Source organism: Melospiza georgiana, chromosome 9 (assembly GCF_028018845.1).
Source record: "Melospiza georgiana isolate bMelGeo1 chromosome 9, bMelGeo1.pri, whole genome shotgun sequence".
Lineage (NCBI taxonomy): Eukaryota > Metazoa > Chordata > Aves > Passeriformes > Passerellidae > Melospiza > Melospiza georgiana.
Genome location: NC_080438.1, coordinates 27,816,035 through 27,842,842, shown reverse-complemented (window position 1 = coordinate 27,842,842; position 26,808 = coordinate 27,816,035). Strand labels below are relative to the sequence as shown.

The window sequence follows — 26,808 nt, the reverse complement described above, 5'->3', positions numbered from 1 at the left end:
TGGGTGCTGTGTGTGCTCAGCACGTGGCAGCCCATGTGTCAGGGGATCCCAGGGGCTGGAACAGCATCTCCCAAGGTGCTCCCAGCACGTGGTGCCAATTGTGGGATTACAGCGGTGCCTCTCGTGTCCTTAAATTGGAGCATCCTACCTCTCTCTGCCGTTAATACTTCCTAATCCTTTGTGGTTGCCATCCTCATTCCACATCATGAAACTCCCAGTGGAACAGGCAGCAGCATTCCTGCTGGCTTTAAAGGCAGCTCTGTGAATAGGTGAGGCAGAACACTAATTAGTTGGAATGCCCTGACATTTAAAGCAAATAAGAGATCTGGGTGTCTAAAAATATTGCATATGGCTCCCAGCCCTGGCTCTGCATAGCTCAAAGTACTTTTTTTTTTTTCTTTTTGCTTTTTAGATAGCCAAAATATGGATTTGAATCCAGTTTTTTTATTATGTCCTTGCTTTTAAAAAGGCTGAGTTGGTTTGTAAAAGGTTTTATGTGCAGATCTTTAATTAGCCAAATGCTTTCCTGTGAGTGACACAGGAATTCGGAAGTATTTTAAAGTGTAAATGATGTGTGAGCATAACCTGTGCATGCACAAGGCTCAGTGCTGAGCAGTGCTGGGAGTGCAGAAATGAGTAAGTTCAGGTTTGATGGAGAGAAGCAAAGACAAGATGTGTGCAGGAGCTGCAGAGGGGCAAGAGTGAAAGGAATAAGCAGGAAACAAGGCAGCATCCACAGCTGTGAAAGGCTTTGCTGCCTGCATTTCAGTAAAGGGTGAGGGCAGCACTGCCAGGGAGCTTTTCTGAAAGGCAGATCCTGTGCGTGCCAGGACAGGAAAGCAAGGCAGGGAGGGAGAAAAGCCAACAGAGCTGATCTGTGCTCTCAGCTGTGTGGCCAGGTCTGAGTGTGGAGAGTTAATCAAAGTTTGCTTTTGGAGATTTCAATTAGCAGCAGAAGACTAAAACCAAACATTCACCCTGCTTTACATGAAAATGAGCAGGGAAGAAACAACTCTGGACACTACAATATGCAAATGGGAGCTGTAGGGATTGCTGTTAAAAGGTACCAGGGCAGAGCTTAAAAACAGTGTCCACTGCCTGAGTTAAAATATAGAACTGCTGGAACATGATGTGCCAAGCCCCTGCCTTGGGCAGCTTCAGGAATTCCTACCTTGGGATAATGCAAGGGGAAAAGAAAAAGAAAATAAAGGAAAAAATTACCTGCAAGTTCTTCATTCTGCTTTAGAGTCTCTTTGAGGTTTGCCTTTTACATTTTATTTTATTCTTATCTTAGGGCTCAAGTGCTGCACACACACTTGTCATGTTGCTACGGATGGTTTATATCCGAGGTGAAGTGTCTGCTGTGGGACCTGAACAAATGAAGGATTTATTGATGAATGATCCCATTTATGGGATTGTCTGAAGCTTGCTTATATGTGCAGATGTAACTCAGAGGAAAAGGTTTCCTCTCTTTTTTTTCTGTAGGGAAACTGAAAACAAAATGGTTTGGTCTTTATGACCAGGATTCATGATGGTGTCTCTGGATAGTAAAGCTCATCACTACAGGGTCATTTTTGGTGAAACACAGGCACGCCCCAAGTCCATCACCAGCCACTGAAAGCAGTCTATCATTGTCTTCTTGCTTCTGTACCTTGGCTAATTTCTGCTTCTGAAATCACTTCTGTGTTTGAACAATACCAGGATGGTGTCCTGTGAAATTCCCAACTGTTTTGCATCATTTTCAACTGGCTCGTGAGCACAACATACTGGTTGTACACAGCTTGTGAATTCATAGAATCCTTTTCTGCTCTTGTTCTTCCCTGTATCTGTGCTTTCTCTCAGCTCCCTTTAAAGTCTTACTAAATTAGGGAGAGTATCTGGGAGATAGATAGAGAAATACAAAATAAATCCCTCTTGTCCTTTTTCCCCTTTTCTAGTAAAGTTTCTTACATTGTGCAAGTAGATTTACGGTCCAAGGAAGTTTCTGTTTGATGACTATCCAGTGCAACTTAAATTTGAGTATGGTTTTTGTGATCTTTTCAAGCTCTGCTTTATAGGGGTTGCATGAGAAATCAAGAGAATCAGCGGCTGCCTCTCACTGAGGAGTTTTTCAAATCACAGGCTACAAGAAGAGGGTGGCTGGTAATGCTTGCTGAATCTGAAGCAGTTAAGATCTGAGACAGCTAAAGCCAAAAAAATTACTTCCAAATCTCCCAGGAGTTGTATGAAAGAATTGCTTGTGCTGTTCATGTAAATCAAAAGCGTTTCAGGAGGGTGAGGAGTATTGGTGTAAAGGAACAAAAGAAGCTTGTAAAAAGTAAGGGCTGCTCAAAGGACATTCACAAGCTCTAAAGATGAACACAGTAAAAATATGGAGAGGTTCAGTGATGCTGCAGCAAACTGTCTCATTACAGAATAGTGTGCTCCCTCAAATTCAAGATTTAGTCAATGAGCCTTTCAGAATCTATCTATCAGGATAAAATACAGGGTGTGGTCAAAGGTGCTGCATTTGAGCTCTATGGAAGCTTTGGCTTGAGAGGAGAGAGCAATACTGGCATGTTTTTGGCTGTTTTGATGCACTGACCATTTTGCAGAGGGTGGTGAGGTGGGAGCTCAGGGGGACAACACTCGGATGTGTTACAGCCCTGGGAATGCCACAGTGAGCACTGAGCAGCTGCCACCCCAAAGAATGTCACAGTGACTCACAGGCAAGGGCTGTTCCGTGTGCAGCACACCGAAACAGTGAGATGGCAGCACAAAACAGTGCCCTGCAGCCTGTAGGTGCTCCTTGCAGATGGAATTTGGGGCACTGCTGAGCTGATGGGGCCACTGACTTCAGTATCAAGGATGAGGTTTGCTGCTTCTTGCTTTTGCTGTGCAAATCCTTTGCTTTGACCATCCTGATAGAGCAGTGGCTGTGTCAGATGCAGAACAATAGGGAAATGGTACAAGGCTCGTGGGAGGCCCAGCATCTCAGCTTCAGTGGAGCACATCTGTATTTCCAAAGCTCTCTGAAAACGTTTCCTTGCCCTTTAGGATTTTCTTTGTCCCGGAGCAAAATTTGCAAGTGCGTATTTAAAAGATAACTTGGGCTTTGTAGTAATTGGACAAGGGTTTTGAGTTTTAGCTACTTTCACTCCTGATAAATAAAAAGTTGAAAAGCCTTTGAAGTGAAGAAGGAAAATTTGCCCCATGCATGTTCCAGTTTTGTTTTGCCCCTTTCCAAATTCATATATCTAATAAATGGATTTTCTGCATGAGCAACTTAGCATTTGCTTCTGAAGACAATGACCAATAACTAAATTCATATCTGGTCTTTGTCAGACATTATTACAAATTATGAAAGCTGGACAGAAGTTTATTACCTTAGTGCTGTTCTCTTTTCACAAATTAGGTTCTTGGAGCATCCAGGCAGCTCAATATCAGAGATCCATTCATCACAATTAGGCTGCTGTGCTGGCAGAGCCATGTCCTGCTGCCTTAATTGACTCTGGGGCTGGGGACAGGGCCACACCAGCTGAGAGCATCACTGGGTGTGTCTGTCACAGAGGCACCCACAAGGGCACTGCCTTTGCTCTCTCTGGAATGTCCCACTCTGGCTCCCCAGATGAGATAAAGCCAGCAGCAGGATGCTTTTTTCATCAAGCAAAGGGAATGGTGAGGATTAATTTGGATTTTTTTTTGGCCCAAGTAACCTTTTAAGCTCTTTTTTCCTGAGTCCAACCGAACAGGCTCTTACCTGGGGTGCTCCTGGGAAGTACTTGCCTTTATTTAGGACAGAGTGTACAGGTAGAGCTTTGTGTAGCATGGACTTGAGCAGGTTCTTATCCTCACACAGGATCTTGCTCACTGACTCTCTCCCTCCTGACTCAGCTGCTAAGCTCAGGAAGTCACATAATCTGGGTTTCTTTGCTTCAGTCTCCTCGGCTGCAGGAAGAGAATAGCTCTTACGAGTTTGTTATTGTTATTAAGAGGAAATTAAATTTACACTTCTGTGGGTGCTGTGCTGTGTCACAGCCAGACGGCTGCCCCCCTGGAGGGACTGAGTCTGCAAGAGCTGGGGCTAAATCTGCTTTGATTCTTCTCTTTATCTGCACCATATTTCATGTGCCCCTTTGTGCTACACAGACCAAGCTTTGATCTGCATATAATCTCCAAGTGAGCTTTTTGTGCCAAGTGTTTTTATTGCAGAGCTTGTGCACTGAGACGCCTTTTAGTAGCTGGCACTTGGAAAAGTCTTTCCTCAGGTTATTGTCTGCAAAATCAGTGTGTGTGGAGGAAGCACGGGGATTAGACAGATTTATTTTCTTCTCATTGTGAAGCCATCCATACAGGCTGCCATGTGAGAGGGCCCTTCAGGCTTGGGGAGCACTCTGGAGGTTACATTTTCCTTTTCTGCTCCTATTCTTGGGGTGGGGTATTTTTGCAGAAGGAAAGTCCATAATCTGTTGTTCAGCCTACATTCCATGAGTGGCTCTGGCTCAGATTTAGGACTGGACTGTTCATTTTCAGTCTCCTTCAGAGGGAAGGGTTCAGCCCCCACTCCATGTTTTTTTTTCAGTTTATGCTCTTTTGTGACCAAAACTGACCATCTTGGCCAGTGCTGGGAAATGCCTCCCAATACTGAAATATCCACAATTGCAAGAGGTTTCCAGTGGGTCTTGCTTTTTAGTTTTTCATACGTGGCACTTCTTTCTGGAAGCTGAATTGCAATGATGTTTTGTTTCAAAACTCCTTGCTCTTCTTGTAGGAATTCAGTATCGTAATAATTTGCTAAGCCTAAACTCTACAGCTCTCTTCCCTTCCTAGATCAAACCTGATAAAATTTTCCACATGTTGCAGTAAATGTTTATATAACAGATTTTTTTGGGCTATCAAGTGTTTCCTCACACTAAGCACTGTCACATTTAAGGCAGATTACAGTGATCTGTCATATATTGTTTGTTCTGTCCCCTCTCCATGGGCAAGTGACTGAAGTGTTCATGACAGTAGGGAAGGGCTGTCAGATGGGAAATAAGATGTTTCTCAGTCACCCTGTGCTGTGTCCAGTAGTAATTTGCAGGGAGTTTGAAGTTGTTGGCAGCTGTAGCTCTGAAATGACGCTGAGCTGTCTCCTCTCTGCTATTTCACATGAAACTGAGAATTTTTGCAGTGGTTGTTTCATTTCCCCATCTGCTCATCCCCTGCCTGATCTCATGGGGCTGATGTCTTGCCACCCCATCTGCCATCCAAATACCAAGTTCCAGAAAACAACACAAGAAAGTTTGTGATGCAAATGCAATTTATTGATGTTGTTTTTCATTTCACTCTGACATTTGAGACTGTTGACTTTTCCTCCAAATTGTGTGTACACAGTCCCACTGAAATGCGCTTTTCTCTAGAGGGAGAGGAGGTGGAAGTGTTCATAACTGCTTGAGAGGTATCCATGCACCTTAATGGGTACCAGGGAAAAAAATCTATGTCAGGAAGAGGTTTTGGGGGTTTGGGTGGTGTTTTTTTAGCTGTCTACATAGAGGGACTGCTGTCCACCTCTTAAAACTTTCAGAAGTTACAAGACTAGATGTGACAGTGTTCACAGGGGTTCTTGGATGAGGGAAGAGACAAGGATCTGACTCCATGTTTCAGAAGGCTTGATTTATTATTTTATGATATATATTACATTAAAACTGTACTAAAAGAATAGAAGAAAGGATTTCATCAGAAGGCTGGCTAAGAATAGAATAGCAAAGAATGATAACAAAGGTTTGTGGCTCGAGCTCTGTGTCTGAGCCAGCTGAGTGTGACTGGCCATTAATTACAAACATCCAACATGGGCCAATCACAGATGCACCTGTTGCATTCCACAGCAGCAGATAATCAATGTTTAATTTTTGTTCCTGAGGCCTCTCAGCTTCTCAGGAGGAAAAATCCTAAAGAAAGGATTTCTCATAAAAGATGTCTGCAACAACTGCAATCAATTTGAATTGTTTGATTGATTGATTGATTGATTGATTGATTTGAATCTGCAGTAGAGAATTCAGGTGTTTCATGGCACGGAATAGTTTAGGTTGGAAGGGGCCCTAAAAATCACCTAAAACCCAACCCTGATGCCATGGGCATCTACAGAACTGGCAGTCCCAGTTGGAATAGAGGGGACTTGCAGCATGGCTGAAACTATGGCCCATGAAGTTGTTTTATTATGAATCCATTAAGGACTCTGCAGTTTGCTGGGTAACTGAGGTGTTCAGGGAGTTTATACAGGCAAAACATTTTATTGCTTATTCCAGTGTGAATAGGCAGCAATAGGCTTGGTCCTTGTGCATCCCACATCCCAGCATCCATAGTGGAGCTCCCAGTTGATCCCAGCTCTCTGAATCCAGGCTCAGCTTGCAGTTACTCCAGGTGAGAGGCTGTGCAGCCCCAATCCCTGTGAGACTCGTCCTGGTGGATGCAGTACTGTGTGGAACAAGCCTCCTGCTTGTGGTGGGGCAGCTTTTCCAGGAGGATTTGCAGCTTGCAGGATATTTTTTTTTTGTTGTTGTTGTGGCTCTTAACACTGTGCCCCAGGCTCCACTAAATAGACAACCTCATTAAAAGAGAAATAGCGATAGTAAAGCAGTGACTTTCTTGTGCCATCTAACTCACATTTTTGACATGATTGCTGGACCCTCCAAGTACTTAATTGATTGACTTAATTGATTTAGTGGCACTGGAGGCTACAGCGTGGAAATAAAGGGGCAAGATGAGGATAAGGGGTGAAAAAATTTATGATAGGTGCCAAGCAGCCCGAGGGAAATTAGAAATGCTACAGATCTCAGAGGCAGCTAAATCAATTCAGTGTGATGTACAGGGAGCGACCTGGGGGAAGAGGAGAAGCAGGGGATGGAATGGAGAAAAGGAGAGGAAACAATGGCTGGTGGGAGACACCAGAGCAAGCTTAAGGGGAAGAGGAAAGGCAGCAGGCTTGGTGCAGATGGATATTTTGGACTTTTGAGTTTAACACCAGGCAAAAACATCTTAGTATGTGAATAAAATATAACAATGTCATTGTGTTTAGCCTAAGAAAAAGAACTCATGAATCACAAGAATGTCTTGTTAGCCAGTTTGAGACTTTATCTGTGCTTCCATTTAAAATCTCCAACATTTGCAACAGTGACTAAAGTCACAGGAGACCTAAAATAATTTGGAGGCTGTGGATTTTGTTAACAACTGAAACTTAAATGTTAAATTACTTTCTAATCTCTGCAATATGTAATTGACGGTGTTGAACCATAATACAAATTAAGTCTTCTCTATAATTTGTTCTGTCGTGCTGCAGTGCTCCAAAACAATTTGGTACCTCACTTAAGGATTGGTAAATTATTTGTAGCAGCTCTCAGCACAGACAGAATAAAAACTTCAGATAGTGTGTGATGGAATCCATCAGTATTGGCATACAGGGGTGTCAGAAAGATCCATCAGTTGAGAAATAATTACTTTATGTTCTTGTGGCCACTACTTACAGGATTCTGATCTTGCATTTTATGGTGGTGAATCTCTCCTGACTGCAACAGGAGCCCCATTTCTGCCCTTCGGGTGTAAAAAGTCAGGCACTCAGTAAATAGTGCTTAGAATGGATGATTGGAATATGTAGAAAGGACACATGAGGTGAACTGGGGGCTGTGAAAACACAGGTGTGTTTATATCTACAATTGAGTACAGATGTGTGTGTACCATTGCATTTCACATGTGTGTTGTAACTCAGTGTCCCTCACACAAGTGGAAAGCTCTCCCTAAGCACTCCATCCAGTAAAATACAGAAAAGAATAATTGCAGTCACCTTTACCTAATTTCTACTTCTATTGATACAGTGTGTAAAATATCATAACCATTGGAAATGTAACGATTTTTGAACAGTGAATGTGGATTCCCAAATAAATTGGAGAGTCTCCATCTGCTCTCTTACCTCGTGGGTGATACTCTTCCATGGTAGAACAATCTTCAGATTTAATTCCATGAGGAAGGCATCTGATCACAGTTTAATTTCAGTGCAGAACGCTGCCTGGCAATCAATAAAACAATGTCAGAGAACTTTGATTTAATAGGAGCCAGAGATAACGTTCCCTGTCATATGCAGAATAGAGAGATGGGAACATTTCATTTCATCCTAACAGATAGCATGTAACTCGGTTTTCAAAAAAACCTAATAAATCAATATCCCTGTATTATCTAAGTAAGATCCCATCATTAATTTTAAACGCTCAGCACGTCAGGAGAGTCTGAAGTGCACCTTCAGCTGAGCCCCGTTCTGCCTGCAGCCACTGGCAACACTTAACTCTGCCACGAGCAAGCAATCTTGATATGGGGACATTAAGAGCCATTTACTGTGAAATGAAAATGAAACATGTCCAGTCTTTTGTTTTATATGGAGCCATCCATCTCTTGCAGGCTGCCTCTCCTTTCAGATCCTGCCCTGAGCACCCTCAGCCTTTTCCCTGCCACACGCAGGCATCCTCCCTCCTTCTGCTTTTTGAAACTTTAACTTTCTCTTTTTCAAATTCCAAAAATAACTGCTTGTTTAGAGATTGCCTGGATACCATGCTGGTTTTCAAGATGTGCTTTTTCTCAAAGCCAGCAGGAATCTGGACCTCCAAAGAATTCTCTGTGAGGCTTTGCCTGCTCTCTCAGAAATAGCATTATCCCTAGATGATACAAGAGTAGGTCAGTATATCAGGAGGTAGGAATTGAAACTAATAGATTGTTTTAGATAAGCTTTACAAGGACGTTATTTTAAGTGGAAATCCTTCTCTATTACTTTGATGAAAAAATGCTGTTTAGTGCAAAGTGAGAAAGATTCTGGCACTACAAGAGATGCTTCTAAGAGCCTCAGATTCATGTCCTGACTCTGGACAGAGTTTGCTCACACAATTAAAATTAAGTCTTTTTATTATTACAATTCACCAAAGTGGGATTTTAAGTAAAATGTGGACTTTTGCATTCAGCATTGATTTCCAGTTGAATAATTACATTTACATTCATTTTCTGAGGAAAATAAGTATTTGGAGCTGCGTTACTGCTTGAAGTGAAGTCTCTTGCACTGGCTGTTGCTGATTTTTGTGGAGATAAGCAGGTCTGGTACTGATTCCTTGAGGTATTGGAGATCTCAGCTGGAGCTCTGCAGATCTGCCTGGCCTGGGAGTCACCCTGTGTGAAGCTACAGGTTTCTGCAGCCCCTGCTAATTTCTGTACCAAGAAATACTGATTCTGTGCGTGGGATGCTGTGTGGGTAGTAGCTAGGTAGTACATTTTTTATTTAATTATGTTTCACTTAAAGATACCTAGAAAAATCATCAGTGGAAGCTTTTAGTCTACCTACTAAAGCAAGTCAAATTTGATTAAATTTTGAGGAAAAAAGAGGCTTAAAGAGTTCAGATATTAATTGGTTTTCATACCAGAATGTGTTTGGATCCAGATAAAGTGGTGAAGGAGAATAATGCTGCTTTTTAATCAAACATTCTGATGGATATTCTCTACTGTTGTTTGTTTGGTTTTTTTTTTAGCTACTCCAGCATCACCACGCAGTTCATGAAATTTCCTACATTGCAAAGGATATCACAGACCACCGAGCGTTTGGATACGTGTGTGGAAAGGAGGGAAATCATAGATTTGTGGCAATAAAAACAGCCCAGGCAGTAAGTATCAAATCACTGTCATTTTCTGCCATGTAACTCAGCTGAAAAGCCATTTGTGAGGAGCTGTTCAAGTGCCTGGTCTTGGGTTGTTTATGATTGTGCTAAACTGGTCACAAGTGTCTGTGTGGATCTTAAATAGCAAATTAATGGAACCAGCTTGGGCAAAAGGGAATGTGTTTCATTGTTCCCAATTTTTTATTATGTGTTTTGTTATAATTAATTATTGTCTACCTTTCTTGCTAAGCTAGACTGGATGAAGATAAATTTGCTTATGTTCCTATACTCATGAAAACCCACATTGTGTGTAGTCTACTACACACAATGTCTACTAATGTAATTTCAGTGGGTGAGAAACCACTAATAAATATGCCTTTACATTCATCCATGTGCCTTTTATATTCATAATGCTTTTTATATTCATAACTATAATTATCATTAATTTTCAAGCATAGTTAGTTCAGCGGGAATTAACCCAGGCCTGGGTGCTGAGATAGAAATTAATTCTCTATTAAGTTCCATTGTGGAGGTGCTCTATCAGCAGGATGGGATAAGAGGTGTTTATTTTCCCCTAGAGAAATTCTCCACCCTGTTTTTGCTTCCTTAGGCTGAACCTGTAATCCTGGACTTGCGGGACCTGTTTCAGCTCATCTACGAACTGAAACAAAGGGAAGAAATGGAAAAAAAGGCACAAAAGGACAAACAGTGTGAGCAGGCGGTATACCAGGTACACCAATAAGCTTAGACTACTGCCACCAAAATGTGGGTTTGGAGTTTCCCCCCCAGAGAGGCTCTGAGCATCCTCAGCACTGCTGCCAGCAGTGGGTTTGAGCAGTGCTGGCTTCCCGAGGAGCAGCGTGAGCCCAGCAGCCATCCTGAGCCCAGCCTAGGATTAAACTGAGCTGAAAGCTGTGCCTGGGGTGTGCTGAGCCTGGTTAGAAACTGGGAATGATCCCCTCATTTCCTGCTCAGTGTTTCTTCTCATTCAGAGGAAAACTTTAATGAAGGGTCGGTGTTGTAAGCCTGGTTTTAAGTGTTGTGAGCCAGGTTTTAAGTGTTGTGAGCCAGGATTTAAGTGTCTCATACTTTAGGGGAGATTCAATATACTTCTGAATGTGCGTGTTTGAATCGAGTCAAACAAGGTGCAGATTGTTAAACTCGGATGGAACTTGAATAAAGTTACTTTGTACCATAATGTGACTTTATCTGTATCCTAAAGAAAGAAAACTATGAACTTACCTGCCCATTTTGCTTATTCCTTTGCTGTCCTTTAATTTCTGAATACAGTTCTTTTATCTCTGCTGTTTATGTTCTTTGCTTTTACTGCCTGTCCTCTTACTTTGCTGTAGACAATTTTGGAAGAAGATGTAGAAGATCCTGTATACCAGGTAATTTCTGAAGCTGTATGGCCTTGGAGTTTCAGAAATGACTAGATACATGTTATCTTCAAACACAGCCAAAATCTTGAACAAGATGTTTTGAAATTTATGGAGAGAGGTCTTGTGAGAAACCTTTAAAACCTCCACAGAAAGTAACATATTTAGAGATGAAGCTGTAAGTAATAGCACAATATGTCTGTATGGAATGGAATGTTTCAGCTGGAGTATATTAGATGAAATAATGGATGGAGAAATATTAGATGAAATATGTCATAAATGCTGCTTTAAATGTGGCTTGTGTATCCAGATTTTAAGTTTCAAAATGAGATTTGTCATTATTTTTTAATACAAACTCTTAACTGAAAAGGGAGCTACTCTGAGAATTAGGGAAGATGGCATCTTGTCCTCATAGTAACAAGCTGACATTTTGTTTTTGTTTTCTGTGGAGCCAGAATTTAATTCAGAGGGTGAATATTTGGGAAAAAAAACCAACAGTAGCATTGATGTTGTAACACACTCCCTTGTTGGTGTTTGAGCTATGATTTAATAATAGATCTGAAATTTAAGTCTTGCTCCGTCCAAGAAAAATGTCTGGGAGCAAAGATGATTATCAGAAATGTGTCAATATATTCATGTCCAATACCCTGCTGAGTGTGAAGGAGAAAAAGATGTAATTTCATTCTCGTGTTTTTGTGCTGAAACAAAATATGTGATAGTTTACTTTTTTTTTCCTGGGGATTCTGTGTTCTTCCACTTAGGCATATCAGTGGGAGTCACACTGAAAGGATCCAATTCAACCATTAGTGAATATTGAACAGTGCCTAAGGTGCAGCAAGGAAGATGATAAGAGTCAGGATGCCCTAAATTTCTGTTCAGCTATTATAATGTCAGGAGTTTTGTTCTGTACTCTTCACAATAAAGCAAGAACCTGAAAATGAAAAAGTGTTGTGCCAGCCTTTTGCCACGTGGCCTGTTCCACGCACACCAGCCCGTTCTCCCAGCTTGGATTTAGCACTTTTATTCATAGACAATAAATATATGTGGAAATAATTGCCATTATGTAAAAGAGGCAAAATTCACGTTGCCTTCAGAAAATTAATACTGGGCCACAGGCAGTCTCCCTGGTGAGGAAGAATTAGGGAGTTGCTCTAATGATCATTAAGAGGAGATTTAGGCCTGTTCATGAAATATGAAACAACCTTTCCTGGTGCCTCCCAACAAACCAGTTGTCCTGCTGCCAGCCTGTGCTTTGAAGTTGTTTCTTTAATGCGTGCCTTTGTTTTGACGTGGAATTCCAAACGGCCTTTTTCCCTTCTGTTTCATCTCTGACTGTCCCTCTCTGGCGCTGCTGCCATAGTACATTGTGTTTGAGGCTGGACACGAGCCCATCCGTGAGCCTGAAACGGAGGAAAACATTTATCAGGTATAAAAACCTCTCCCCTCGCTGAAAGTGCATCTCATACATAGCTCATAGCTCGTAGTTCTCATCCATCACCAAAACTGTCTTGGCATTTCATTCTGGTGACATTATCTGCCCAGTCACAATGTGGTTTTTCTGTTGTTTGTCATATCGGCTTCTGCAAATTGATATTAAGTTTGTCGACTCACAAACTTTTGAGTACACCATATGAGGTGATAAATGGAGATTTTCTCTTTTTTTTCTGTTAATTTTTTTGAAATTTTTTACACCTATTCTGAGAAACATGCTGAAGATGTTTTGTTGGCAGGCCGTCCAAGCAATTCCTAGAAATTTCAGTGGTTCTGCTCTTGTTTCTCTTGTCTAACCAAGGGAAAAACTGAGCAAAACCTCAGAGCTCTCAAGGGATATCCCCCCAGACCAGGGAAACTATTTTCAGAGTGCATATGTTATGTTAAAGCCCAAGCTCACATTCTTCACACTGACAAAAAGCTGCATTGAAAGCAATATAAAATAATCTTTTGTCGTTCAATTTATCCTCAAGGGATCGGTACGAGGTTTATTAAAATATAATGTAATTCATTTTGTATCACATACTAGAGGCAAATCTGAGGATAGACAGAGATCTTTGTGTGCTGTGAGAAAATTGTGATGGAGGAAATTGTTCAGTGTGCAGGGGAAGGAGTTTCAAGCAGTGATTAAGCATTTCATCCAGCTGGACTAGAGGTTGATCTGCTTATAGGAAAAGATTGTGAGGTAGGCAGGAGCAAGGGTAGAACAAAAAGGAAAAGCATCAAGTAATGAGAAAATGTAGGAATATAATAGAAAAAATAAAAGGCTTGTGCTTTATTTTAGGCTGTAGGCTAAAATAAAAAGCTGATTGGGAAAGAGAAATGCAAGTTAAACGTTAGAAAACAACATCTTATAGATGCCATCAGAAGGTCATTAATATGAGATTCATTTAATTTCTCCCTGCTGCTCCCCTGGCACCATGCACACTCAAAAATGCAGCTTTTTGCATCTCCACACCAAGACATGCAAAGCTCTCACTCAAGGTGAGAGTCTGCCTAAGGCTGAACATTTTCAGTGTTGAAAGTTTGACTGTTCTCAGCAAATGTTAAAAAATTGCTAGTCTGGTTGTCAGGTTTGCGCTAGAAACAAAAATCCCATGAGAACTAGATTTGAGGGGAAAAAACGGTGATTGTTGTTCATCAAAGTGTGGAGCTTTTAGTGACACTTCAAAGAATTAGAAGGTGGAAGGAGGCAAAATGGGGCTGTTGCTCCCAGTGTTCGTAGATCTTCCAGCAATCATTGGTGGGTAGGGAAGAAGTTGGAACTGTGTTCTGAGGAGTAGCCCAGAGAACTGCAGGACTCCTTGGGCAGTTTCTTTTCCATAAAATGGAAATAGAAGGTGAAAAGCAGGTAGTGAGACCTGGTCTCATCTCAGGGTACTGCTGTTACTATCCTCCAAGTCACCAGAGAATTGCTCAAGGCTTCATTTGACAGCATCTGGATGTGATGAAGTGTTTCCTCCCACGGTGGTCACAGAAAACACCTGTGATTAATGTGCCATACTCTGGATCTTCACAGTCTAGCATTGTCCTCTCTGTTTACTACCTGAGTACAGCAAATGCTGAACTGGGGAGTTGGGAGTCATTTTTTGGTCTCTCTGTAACTGATGGATGCTGATGTGTCCCAGCTGCAGACTGGCCCATAGCCATGAGCTTCCCTGAGCTCTTGGCTTCCACAAATATGGGTCTCCACACCTCAGGTTTTACACTCAGATCCTGACAAAATCGTTTCTCTTACAAGATCTTGGTCAGCTCATAACCATCAGGCTACTGTTAAAAACAAAATTGAGAAAGATCCTCTTTTATATTTTTTGTGCTTTTGGTTGATTAGTTGGGTTTTTGTTGTTGTTTTTTTCTTTCTTTTAAATTTGATGCATATTTGTGGCAGCTTCTATTATTTACTGTGAAGCCTTCCCCATAACAGACATTGTTACACATACATCTGCTCAATAACCTCACACAGCCTTGCTTCAGCCTCACCAAACATTTCTGCTGGTGCTGCTCTGGCTTTTCATTTGCTGGCATGCAACAAATTCATTTCTCCCTTGGTGTCAGAGATTCCCAGCCCATGGGGAATTTGCAGATGAAAGATACGTGCAGAAAGTGACAATTTCTATTTCTTTTTAGCATAATAGAGGTCACAACTTTCTTTTTAAGCATTCTTTCTCTGTCTGTCACCTTTCTTTGATACATTACCCCAAAGAGTGTCTGTGTCTGCTCTTCTAATATTATCTATGTAAGTTGCTATAATTTGTTAGGCAAGGACTCAATCACTGAGCACATACCAACCCTCAGATTGCTTAATAGCAGCTCCTCTGCTGTCTGGTGTTCTGGAGAGGTAGAAATGGGATTTTGGGAGGTGGTTTGGTGTTTGTGTGGCAGCTCTGGTCTCTGTGGAGAGGAAAGTTCTGCTCCATGAGGAGTTGACAATCTGAGATTGAGGGTTTAGGACTGTGGTGCTTTTATTGCTGCACGATGCAAAGACATCCAGATGGTTCACAGCTTGTCACGGAGACAGAGCTGACAGCAGAAATAGAGCTGGTACCTCTTATTGGCGCTGCTAATCAAAGGAAAAACAGCAAATTCCTTGCAGCCCCCAGAGCAGGCAGAGATGCAAACAAATGTGGTGGTGAACAGCAAGAAAAGACAGCAGGTCAGGCAGCACTGAGCTGGGAGGGAGAAATGGCTTTCAGGAAAGTTCCTCTGTCTTCATGTGAGATGCAAGGAGCTCTTCTCTGAGGATAAATTGGAGTAGAAAAAGAAGGGTTGATGGTGCAGGGAAATGCTCAGTCCACAGCTCTGGATTATGTCCAGATTGGGATGACTTCCCAGAAGGGTTGGAAGGAGGAAGAGGAGAATGGCTGAAAGGGAAAGATTTTGGAGAAAACAGAAAAAAATGCACACTAATGAAAGTTCAGAAACAGTTTGTCTTTCCATATTTCTCCTCCTTTTGTGAAGATCCAGCTTTCCAGTGACTTCCTAAATCAACGATTCCTGCTTCCTGCTCTCACACTGTCACCTCCAGCTCTCTCTCTTTCCAGACTCTTACTGCCATGGCACTGAATTTTCACCAGTTCCACATCTCTGATGTGGTACTGGCTTTGGTGGAAGTGGCCAGAGAAAGCCAAGGTTAGGAAGAGAGGAGATCTTCCACAAAGTTCATTCAGTTTCTTTAAAGGTTCCTGACAAACTCTTCAATGTGCACCGAGTTAAGAACACAGTTTCTTGTGAATGCTGTACAACAGTACAGAGATGTTTTATACAGAACAATAAATGATAGCATATCTCAATGAATAAGTAACATTGCACCAGTCTGAGAATAGTATCAGAACCTTAAGACACTTATTGTATTATAAAACAAAAAGGTCATAATTTTATCATATTTTCAATATCATCTCACTGACCTGTGAGGTTTCCTTGTTGTCTGAAATGTAACTTTTGTACTCTGAGTGCCTTGTTTGGTGGAAAAGCACCACTGATGAGAACAGGTTACTGTTCTTTTTGCTTTTGCCATTTTCAGTGGACACTCAGTGCTTCCAGGGAGGAAAAGAAATATAATCACAAATTATAGAAATTATAAATATCCAAACAAGTGGTCCTTGGGTGAGCACAGCCCAGTTCTACAGAGCAGCTGAGTCTCCATGAGCAGGTTATGAATCCCCTGGGTATAAATCATGACTGCTGGCTCAATAAAGGCTCACACAGAGTTTCAAGTGCATTGTCCCTGCCCATCTCTCCTGTGTCAGGCTTCAAGAGGCCTTGATTCCTTAGGAAAATTGCAGCATTATAACCAAATATTTCATAGAGCAGCCACAAGGCCCCATCACTGCAGGATTAGGACTCTTTTTAAAGATTACATTAATTGTGAGGGAGAAATCTGACACAAGGTAAAAACATCTCTCAGCCTCACCTTGGTAACTCTGCTCTGTGTCTCTGAGGAGATGATGCACTCACCTGACCATAACTTCCATTGCCCATCTCTAACCCCCAAGTTAAAGAAAAACAACCATTTAAGTAGGAAGGAGTTCCAAGTGCACCTGGGCTTCATGCAACCAGAATTATCTGAGAATGGAAATCTCCTTTCTGAACACTGCTGGGCTGTAGAAAATTCAGATAGGTGTTTTATTTCTTCAGTATTTTCTCCATTAATGGTCCTACTTGGATAAGAAGGGAACCATCCTCGATTTCATTAATACTAAAAATTAGTATTAAATAAACTACTCATTTAGGTACACCCTGTACCCTGTGCATAAATAGCAGTTGCTGTTTTCAGTTTTTCATCCAAGCTGCTTTTGTAGTGACCTCAGTTTTCCTTTGCTGTTACAGGTTCCTACCAGCCAAAAGAAGGAAGGTGTTTATGATGTGCCAAAAAGTCAACCTGTAAGTGTAAGTATCTCCCCTATTTATATACAGTAAAGGAAGTGAAATTTTTAGCTTCTGTGGCTTTTATTGTTGTCTGTAACATTTAATACATTTCTTCATGGTGTGACTTTTGTCAGTGATGTGTTATGGGCTGGTGGGGACTGTGATGCCACTTAAATCCATCTCATTCATTGCTTGAATCTCCTTTCTGTCTTTTCTAACTCATTTTTAGGCAAGTCACCATTTGTGAATGTGTTATTTGTGGTTAGGAGTTGACAGCAAGCCTTCTGCCTGTTAATGCCTGAGGTGCTGCCTGGTTTTGAAGGGTTCCTCTGGTACCCAAATGTGTATTGTTTCTGTAGTACTCTAAGTATACAAGAAACTAAGCTTAATTCAGCTCAATTTTTTTCTGTCCTTTACCTTGCTTGGGCAGGTAAAGATTTGAAAAATGGGTATAAAATGCTGTCGTAGCCAAAAAAACACCATTCCCATTCTGTGTGTTGGCATTTTGAAACGGTGCAGCATTTATTCCCAAAATATGCAAAGAATGGTAACAAGTGTTTGAGAGAAGTGACAGATGCCTTAGAACAAGGTGTGTGTTTGCTGAAGGGTGGGTTATGCTGTTCTATATGAAGTTGTGATATAAATGCCTCAAGAAATTTTTGGATTGCTTTGGTTACACAAAAAAAATTAGTATTTCTGAGGAACTGTGTGAGAATGGGAAAAAAACAAGGAAAAGAATTTCAGAATTTCAGAATTGTAGTGGGAGAAACATGGGGAAGATGCCTGTGTTCAGGAGAAGGAGATTTTTTTGCACCAGGATGTGGTGACTTGCACAGTAACCAAGATGTGGAATAAAAAGAGAAAAATGCTGTGAAGGAGCTGGATGGGGACCTGGACTGTGACACTTCTGGGCTTTGCACAACCAAACCAACCAACCCTGCCAGAAATATTTCACCATGAGCCAGTAAGAACAAGGAGGCATCTTCATGTTGCCTGCAGAAATCTGGTGCAATAACTCACATTGCATCACTGATTGAGGGATTTGTGGGCATGGAGTAGCAGTTGATTTTTCACTTACTTCTCGTGTAGTTTTTCATATAGTTCAGTGGTACAATTTTTCTGCTGCGCTTTTTCTGTGACTCTCTTATTATCCCTTCAGTGATGCTTCAATTTCACTCAGGGTACAGTGTGTAATTTAGGTTGTTGCAGCGTGGCTGGCTGTGCAGTGCTTGCAATCATGTCTGCAGACACTCTGGAACTACTCTATCCTGTAAATAGCAGATATGAGATATAGGACTCATGGAACCTACTCTGTAATCATCAAATTCATTTAATCTGCCATCTCCATGAAGCTGGTTGCACCTTTTTTTTTTTTTTTTTTTTTTTTTTTTGCTAGTTCATGGTTAAATTTAAAGGGATTAAAGCTTTTTCTCTAATCAACTTCTGTACATTAATTAATGAAGAAAAGGAGAAGTGGAAGAGAGAGATAGCTGAGATCCTGTTTCACCTTTTTATATTAGTATGTATTAAAAGAAAAAAAAAGAGCAATAGCTCTTAAAATTAGCAATTTAATATTCCACTGCCCATCTGATTTATTGCTTACCCTTCCACACGTGAGACTCTCTGTCATTGAGACACTTGCCATAATTTTGTTTTCAATTTATAGCTGTCATTATTATATAAACCTCTAAAATTCAATCTGAGGGCAAAAAATCAAGCTCATGTACCTGCTTTAAACGTGTAAGGACACTTCCTTTATTAGGAGGTCTTGCTTTCAGTAATTTCATAATGGATGAATGAAATGAGGGACTTTTTTGTGGCTCCTGATAGGTTTCAGGCACCATGAATTCTCTGTGCTGACAATACATTCAGCTCTCAATAACAATGCAGCAAGTTTTGGTTGAATTCAGGCTGAATTGCCCACAGGATCTGGACAGAGATGGAGTTTCCATCTTGGGATTGTTTTCCTCTGGTGTGTTCCCAGGCAGGTTTAGTCTCTGAACAGAAAAGTGAGGGATATTGAAGTCATCCAGGTGTCCTCCAGCCTTGTCTCAGTGGAGAGAATTGGCCACTTCTCAGGTTGGATTGGCCTTGGAACAACCTGCTCCAGTGGGAGAATTCCCTGCCTATGGCAGGGGATTGGAATAAAATTATCTCTGAGGCCCCTTCCAACCCAAACCATTCAGTGATTCTGATTCTGTAAAATTCCTCCCATCTGCAGGACGTGTTCCTCTCAGGTGGAAACAAATGTACAACTGTACATTTGGTGGTTCTTTTATGGCTGAAGATGAATTTTACATGAACTGCTGACATGATGGCTTCTAAACATTAGGTTTAGGTGGGGTGAAATCCACCACAGTGTGGAGGCTTGAGGGCAGAATCCCCATTTCAGAGGCTGCTTTGAAACTGGGCAGTGTAATTCACACTGATTTTCTGCAAGATACAGCTTCCTAAGGCACCAGAACCATTTGGGCAAATATTTCTCCATGGATAGGGGATCCCACTGAGTCAGGTGTGAAGCATCTCCCTGGTGCTGCCAGGGAGAGTTCAAAATTGTGTATTCATGTGTTTAACAATGCTGTGCCATTGTGAAGCTGTTTGTCAGCAGGTGTCAGAGTGCTTTATGGCCTGGCTCCTCATGATCTCTGATATCAAATAATGTAAATACGGAGCAAATGAGGCAGAAAGGAATGAGCCTCATCCCAGCATTGGAACGGACCCACTGAACTCAATTATCAGCAGTGGCTGCTTGCCAAGTCACTGCTCTGACATTGGGATGGAAAGATTTGCTTACTCAATGTAATTCTGGTGTTTCCCCACCTCTCTGCTGCATCCCTTCCCAGCAAATACTGTTCTCCCATGGTTTTCCTCAGCTGAGCTCCAGACACACACTTTGCCTGGAATTCAATTCCCTCCCAGTACCTCTCTCTTCCTCTGTATTAACTCACATTTCTTGAATTCATTCTTATTTTCTCTCTGCTCTGTCCTTGGCCCAATTCTCCCATTCCCCATTCACTGAGAGTAGACATCAAGACAAAGAAAGCAGGCTTACCCTAAATTCTTCTGTTAAGTGGTGCATGCTCCACTTAAAAATTCTAGTTCTGTGTGTGAAATTAACTGTTCTAAAAAAAGGAAAATGTTTAATGATCTCTTATTGTCATAATTTCCCTTCGTCTCCCCATTAAACATCCACATCAAGTTCTACCTGTCACGGTGTTTTTAGTAATAAGAGTCAGCCTGTAAAATACCCTTCACAGAGACTGTCAGTCACGTCACAATAAAACCTTCTCTCCCCATCAAAGTGTCTAAACTCTCTGCTTAACAATTTCATGAAGGCTTTCAAACAACTCATCTCACTGCTGTGTAAAGATCCAAGGCATCAGAGGTGCTGCCTCACAGTGCAGGCAGGCAGGCAGGCATTGGGCTGGTGCCAGATGTGTGGGGACTATCAGACCAGGCTGGAACACAAGGGAGGAATTCCATGTTTTAGGACATGGTGTGGGAGGAGCAGATGAAGCTGGACCTGAATACGCTCGTGTTTAGAAGCCACAAGACCTTTCTGGTGTGTTTGGGAAAGCTCTGTTTTGATTCTGGCTGGGATTGCAGTGCCATTCCCACAGCTGGCTTCTCCCAGATGTGGCTTGTTGGGGAAGATGAAACAGGAAAGCCTTATCAATATGATTGCCTGGCAAAAGATTTTGAGAATATAGAAACTATAAGCGAGATTGAAATGAAAGCAAGCTCTGAGATATCCTAGTTACTGAACAACTGGAAAACAATGGCATGGCCAGCTGAAGGTAATCCCCTTTTGATGCAACAACACCCTCTGCTTGCAGACAGGCCCAAGGGTCAGAGCAGACCCTACAGCTTGGCAGAAGGGGCCCAAAGAGGAATTTTTAGGGTTTAAAATGTAACACAGTGTGGTAATGTAATGATTCTTATAGGCTGTATGTAAATGCTATAGGATTTGTATATTGTACTAGATGGGTTAGTGAGAATTAGGATATTCAACACAGAAGATTTATTGTATTGTAACAGGAACCTCACTCTTGTATGCTTTTGCTCTTTTATGCTTTTGCTCTCTTACCCTTTTATGCTCTTACATTTTTACTCTCTTACCCTTTTTACTCTCTTACCTTTTTTACTCCCTTATGTTCTTACGCTCTCACCCTCTCTCCCCCTCTCTTCTCTTGGGCCTGCTCCAGCTGTGGCTGCAGCTCCCAGCAGGGCCCTGCACCCAGACCCTTGGCAATAAACCCCAAATCCCAGCAGGGCCCTGCACCCAGGCCCTGTGCAATAAACCCCAAATCCCAGCAGGGCCCTGCACCCAGGCCCTGTGCAATAAACCCCAAATCCCAGCAGGGCCCTGCATCCAGACCCTTGGCAATAAACCCCAAATCCCAGCAGGGCCCTGCACCCAGGCCCTTTGCAATAAACCCCAAATCCCAGCAGGACCATGCACCCAGGTCCTTTGCAATAAACCCCAAATCCCAGCAGGACCATGCACCCAGGTCCTTTGCAATAAACCCCAAATCCCAACAGGGCCCTGCACCCAGGCCCTTTGCAATAAACCCCAAGTTCCATGACCTGGCTTCAGAGATCTCTTCTCTCTGTCCATCCCAACCATCCTGCCCCCCAATGCTCTCACAGTGGCTTTGCAGAAACAGCTTGCAGGCTGCTGATGTTGACTTCAGCCTCCACAGTCAGGCTTCCAGAATCAAATTCTCAGACGTGAGGAGAGAGGGAGTGTACAGTCCTGGTCTCTGGCCATCTGTGCTGGGAAAACTGTCCAGTTTTATTTACATTTGCTGAAAGAGACACCTGTGTTCCAATGTCCTGACTTAGTCATGCCCAATTAAACCCCATGGATGAGGTTTAATAGTACAGTGTGGGACGTGCATTTTTAGCAGGTACAGCTACTTGTTGCAAAAACTGAGAAATGTATTAGTTTGTTGGGACAATGTCTTGTGGCCTGGATTGATGATTTGGTGGGCCTTTGTTTTTTAGGCAGAATCATAGAATGAAAATCATAAAAAGACTTGGATTGGAAGTGACCTTAAAGATCTGTTTCAGCGGGAGCGCTTTCACTAGAACAAGTTACTCCAAGCCCCATCCAACCAGTTTTTGGTTTTTTTTTCTTCAGCTATCTTTTCTGGGATATTTTCTGGTTAATTCCTTAATAAAAACTTCAATAACAGAGGAAGCAGAAGCCAGGTCCTCCTCCCTAATCTTCCCAGTTTATAGCATTGTCAACCTGAAGTGATGAAGTTCTTTCATGTGTTCACCAGCACCCTCTGTGCCTGGGAACTCCATTATCTTGGGAATGTGTAGCCTGGGAGCAGTGTGGGCCTGGCTCCAAGCTCGAGTCACTCTGGTGGTCTCTTGATTTATTAGAGTCTGTCAGAGAAAAGTGGTAATTGAAGCATTTTAAATACCATTTCCTATAAGAGTAAATACCCCAAATACACAGGGAATTCAGAATTAAGTTCCCTGCAAATGAAGAGAAAATAAACAGATGAGTAAGCGTCTGTTTTGATCATATGAAGAGTTCCTTAATTTAAGGGAAGCTATCGAGCAACAGTGGAGCAATTCAATTCCCTCAACATGCCTCACTAATCTGGGATGTCAATTATATCCCACAGTCCCAATTCTTCAGCAGTGCAGGATTGACTAACAGGATGTTTAACCAGCACATCCAGACCTTCCCAGTCACCAAACAAAGGCACCTGGACAGTTGGGAATGCAGTGAAGCTCAAGGCTGCCCTGTAATTGGGTACATCACACCCAGGGCTTGGGTTTGTAGCTTCAGGAGAATTCCCTGAAGGAGAATGGTTGTGATCACTAACTCAGAGTTACCCTGTCAAACAGGAAAGAGGAACTTTAAACAGGAGAATTCCCACATCCTGTGGGATTCTGAGCACTGGGGTTTTGGGTAAAAATCCATCAGTGGTTTTGTGGCAGCTCATGTTGCTGACATGACCTGCGCTGGTTGGGAATTGCCTCCATCACTGGAAGTGTTGGGTGGGGCTCTGAGCAGCCTGATCTGGTGGAAAAATGTCCCTGCTCATGGCAGGGGTGGAACTGGATGAGCTGCAAGGTCCCTTCCACCCCAAACCATTCTTGATCCCACAATGAAATGCTGACAGCAGCCTTGAAATGAAAGGGTTGTGCTCAGCTGTACCTCCGTGAATCTGGGATGGTGACAGCAGTCTGTAACTGGGAAAGTTCATGGCATTTGAGGATCTTTGGGATCTGCAGGAAGCTGGAGATTGCAAAAACATTGACAATTTTTTCTTGACACACATTCTTCTGTGTATTCTTTTTAATTGGGAAGTAATTGAGCAATTCTTTGTTGAGTTCCCATGCCACTTCATTAATTCAGCAGTAGTTTTACAGGAAAACAATGTCTGTGGGATGTTTTTGGGATGTCTCAGCCTACCAGACGTGGCTTGACTGATGATGGGTTTAGTCCTGATGCTGACATGCTCCTTCACTGTGGTTCTAATTGGTTTTTTTAGAATGAATTGTGGTTAATTAGCAAGCTGCTTGCAGCTCCTGGAGCTTGTAGCAATATCAAGAGTTGTAGTGTAAGGTGCAAACAACTGGGGCTCTGCTGAGCTGCAATAACCATTTGAACCATCAGAAAAGTTATTTGTCATAGCCAAATCTTTGCATGTTCAACTGAAATAAGATAGAAAATCTTTAGCTTGACCAACCATTTGACTTGTCATTAGACTTCCATGTAAAATCCATGTCAGGAAAAGGGAATTGGAGATGCAGGGAGGCTGTGGTTGGGTGATTCCTCTTTGGTCTGCTGGGCTGTGTGGTGTAGCATTCACCCTGAGTGCAAGAAACCAAATGAAAACCACTCTGCTGCCTTAAAGGAGTTTAATAGCTAATACCCAGCTCAAAGGTTAATTACTAATTGCTGCTTATTTGCTATATTTAGTATCCTTCATACTCTTTTTTCTTGTTGAGCTGTGTAGCAGAGTACAAGTTAATTACCAAGGGTTTTTTTCGTGGTTTTAAGCACCATCTTTGCTCCATTCTCTGAGATTACAAAGCCACGTTTTGTGAGATGCTATTTTATCATCTTGTGTGCAAAAGTACAGCAGTATTAAGCAGGTTTTCTCGTGCCATATGTCAGTGTGGATCCCTTGCTGCTGGTGAAAAACAGACTGAGTAGCAGAAGTTGGGTATTCTGTCTTGATATGTGTATGGGACTGAAAGAAGAAGGTGCTTCACACTCATGGGAGCACAAGAGCCCGGTTTTAGATTTCCCTTTTAAATTCTGAGCTTCTGCATTGCTTAAAAAGATGTTTTTCAGAGGACTTGGTGATCAGAGGGAGTACTGGAGTGGATCAGTTTTATGTGGTTTATGAAAGCTGCAGCTCACTTTTCTCTTATCCTTATGGGTGCCTTCCTGCTCAGGATATTCTGTGATTACCATTGCTTGTGCACTTTGTAGTTTTCTCCAGCTCCTGGACAATAAGTTATTTTTTAGTGAATAGTAAAAAGTGTCACGAGGAATTCTGCTATAGTCTTGGAGTGGTTTCAAACTGCTCCTGGCTTGCAGTGGTGCTGCTTGCTTTAAAGACCAGATTTACATATTTTGTGTTGGAAAGATTTACAGGATATCTCACCTGCCTGTCTAGGAAGATGGAGCTTTCATGGCAGGATTAATGTCACTGTGCTGCAAGGATTAATTGTCCCTCCTCCGCCCCATCCTGCTCATGAGGGGCTGGTGAGCTCCTGCTGGCTGAGATGGAGGGGGTTTCACATCCAACCCCTTTGGGAGCCTTTTGAGAGAATTAAAGCAAGCTTTTGCCCCGCTCTGTGCAGGAATCCTCACCTGGAGAAAGACCTGGAGCTGCAGCATCTCTCCAGGCTTCTGGTGCTGGAGGGTAGCAGGGCAGCAGTCAGAGCACAAAGTGATGAACTGCTGGCCAAAACTCTGAAAAAAAGCATTCTGCTGTCATTTAGAGAGTGTTCTCAAAGTCTCTGGAGTTCTTTGAGTGAATGGACACAGCTTTGCTCACACTTTCCTCTCCTGGAGCTGGAGGGACACAGGGTCAGCTGCAGGAAGGTGCAGGGCTGTATCTGCTCCTGATTGTGCACAGTGATATTGTTACTTTGGCTTTGCCTTTTCCCACTCTTTTATTTTCTCTCTTCTTCAGCTCTGTGATGAGATGAGGGGGGAAGAAGCATTCTAGGCTGTTTGTGAGATTTTAAAGTGACATGGAATTACTGGCTCGTATGGAGCTTCTCAGTCATCTTAGACTTGATTCTCACAGCCTGCTGCTGTTTGTGTCTGCAGAAATGAAGTCTCCAACACTACAAAAAATGTTACCAGAAATTTAACCTTCTGAAGTGATAATATCTGCTAAGTGTGTGGATGGATACAGATATGTACAGATGTGAGGGCAGTATATTCCCACATATATTTACATACAAACTATAGATTTCCATACAACATGAGTTGACTCATGTAAATTTCAAAATTGCTATGAAGAGAAAATAATTACCCTAATTATGTTTACATTGATGTTATAGTTTCCCTAGTTAGAGAAATGTGTGGTTTTTTCTGTAGATACTTGGTTTTAGAGCTTTTGTCTTCCAAAACTCAATCATTCTTTTTTTTTTCTCTGAGGATGTTAAATCCCTTCTTTCACCAAGCCAGGGAAAAGTTCCATTAATGTAAGCAGGATCAGAGCTCAATGGGTATGCTTGCTGCTGAATTAATAAATATTTAGGAAAATAAATAGGTGTGTCACAAGTGGTAAATTGCTTTATACACCAGAAGATGAGATTTAGCAGAAATGTATGTTTGCCCCACATCCCAGCAGCATTCAGACTCACTGTTTTGACTGCCTGATTTCAGATCTGCGCTCACAGCAAGATGGAAAGGGTTTTCATTTCAATGCTGAAGTCAATAATTATGGAGGTTATCATTTTCATGCTCAGAAATTCATGTCATTTTCATAAATCATTCATCTCATTTCATAAATCATGCTTTACAGCTGGAGAATGGAAACTTATTGCTGGACATTGATGAAAATCTTGTTTCAGTCACTCAGGTAAGGTTGTGACGCTAAAAAATATTTTAAGGAAATATAGCTGAAATCATTATAGGAGTAATGCAATTGGAAAATGTTCAGCTTGGGATTAACTTCACTGGAACGTAGCTAATATCAGATGTGAATAATCTTAATGAAGCATAAGGGGTGAAATCAGTTCTGTAGTGACAGTGAAATCACAGAAATAAAAGATAAGTGCTTGGTGTCCAGGATCTCATGTGCTGCAAGTAGATAAAGGCAGCTCTGTGTCAGGGATGATGCATTCATTTATTCAGGCTGAGAACTGAAGAATGAGAAAAAAGATTCCTGAACCATTTGGGACTTTAAAATGCACCTCCAAGGGTTGCTGTTTAAAGCTCCAGTCAGTAAATGAAGGTGTTGTGTTCCCACTGAATTTGTGTTTACATTCTCTGATGTGGTTCTGTAGCTCCTCTTGTATATGAGGTTGATATTCTGTAAAAAATAATTCCCCTGTAAATGTATTTCTTTTTCCTGGGGAATATTGTGAGTGAGGGTTTATTATAACAAAGTGCTGTTGACTTTCCTATCACTCTCTCCAGCTGCCTGTTTAGAAATGTGTCTGCAGAGCTTTAACAGAATTATATCTGTGAAGAATATCCAAAGATCCATCACCTTGAAGAACTCTGAAAAGTATTACTATTCCCATTATCCAGGAGTATGGAGGCACCGGGATCTGAGTTACCACCTTTCAGATGCATGTCATATAATCCAGAGTTCAAAAGTATACTGACTATCAATTTCCACTATTCCTGTGAAACCTGTACTATTTTTTCCACAAAAAAAAAATAAATGTATAGCTTTGCACACAGCTGAGTGTACCCTGCCCTTCCC

General features: G+C 41.9%; 1 protein-coding gene across 12 annotated transcripts in view; it reads left to right on the top strand.

Moving 5' to 3' along the window:
• DAB1 (DAB adaptor protein 1) overlaps window positions 1–26,808 on the top strand; it is a 413,827-nt gene that overhangs the window by 368,757 nt on the left and 18,262 nt on the right. For 11 of the 12 annotated variants that reach the window (XM_058030141.1, XM_058030142.1, XM_058030150.1 and 8 more), the window contains 5 exons: window positions 9,519–9,650; window positions 10,255–10,374; window positions 10,997–11,035; window positions 12,384–12,449; window positions 16,841–16,900. In XM_058030141.1, coding sequence (XP_057886124.1) covers window positions 9,519–9,650; window positions 10,255–10,374; window positions 10,997–11,035; window positions 12,384–12,449; window positions 16,841–16,900 — 417 coding nt within the window. Of the gene's footprint in view, window positions 1–9,518; window positions 9,651–10,254; window positions 10,375–10,996; window positions 11,036–12,383; window positions 12,450–16,840; window positions 16,901–25,899; window positions 25,957–26,808 lie in introns of all 12 variants that reach the window. The other variant, XM_058030151.1, reaches the window with a different exon arrangement.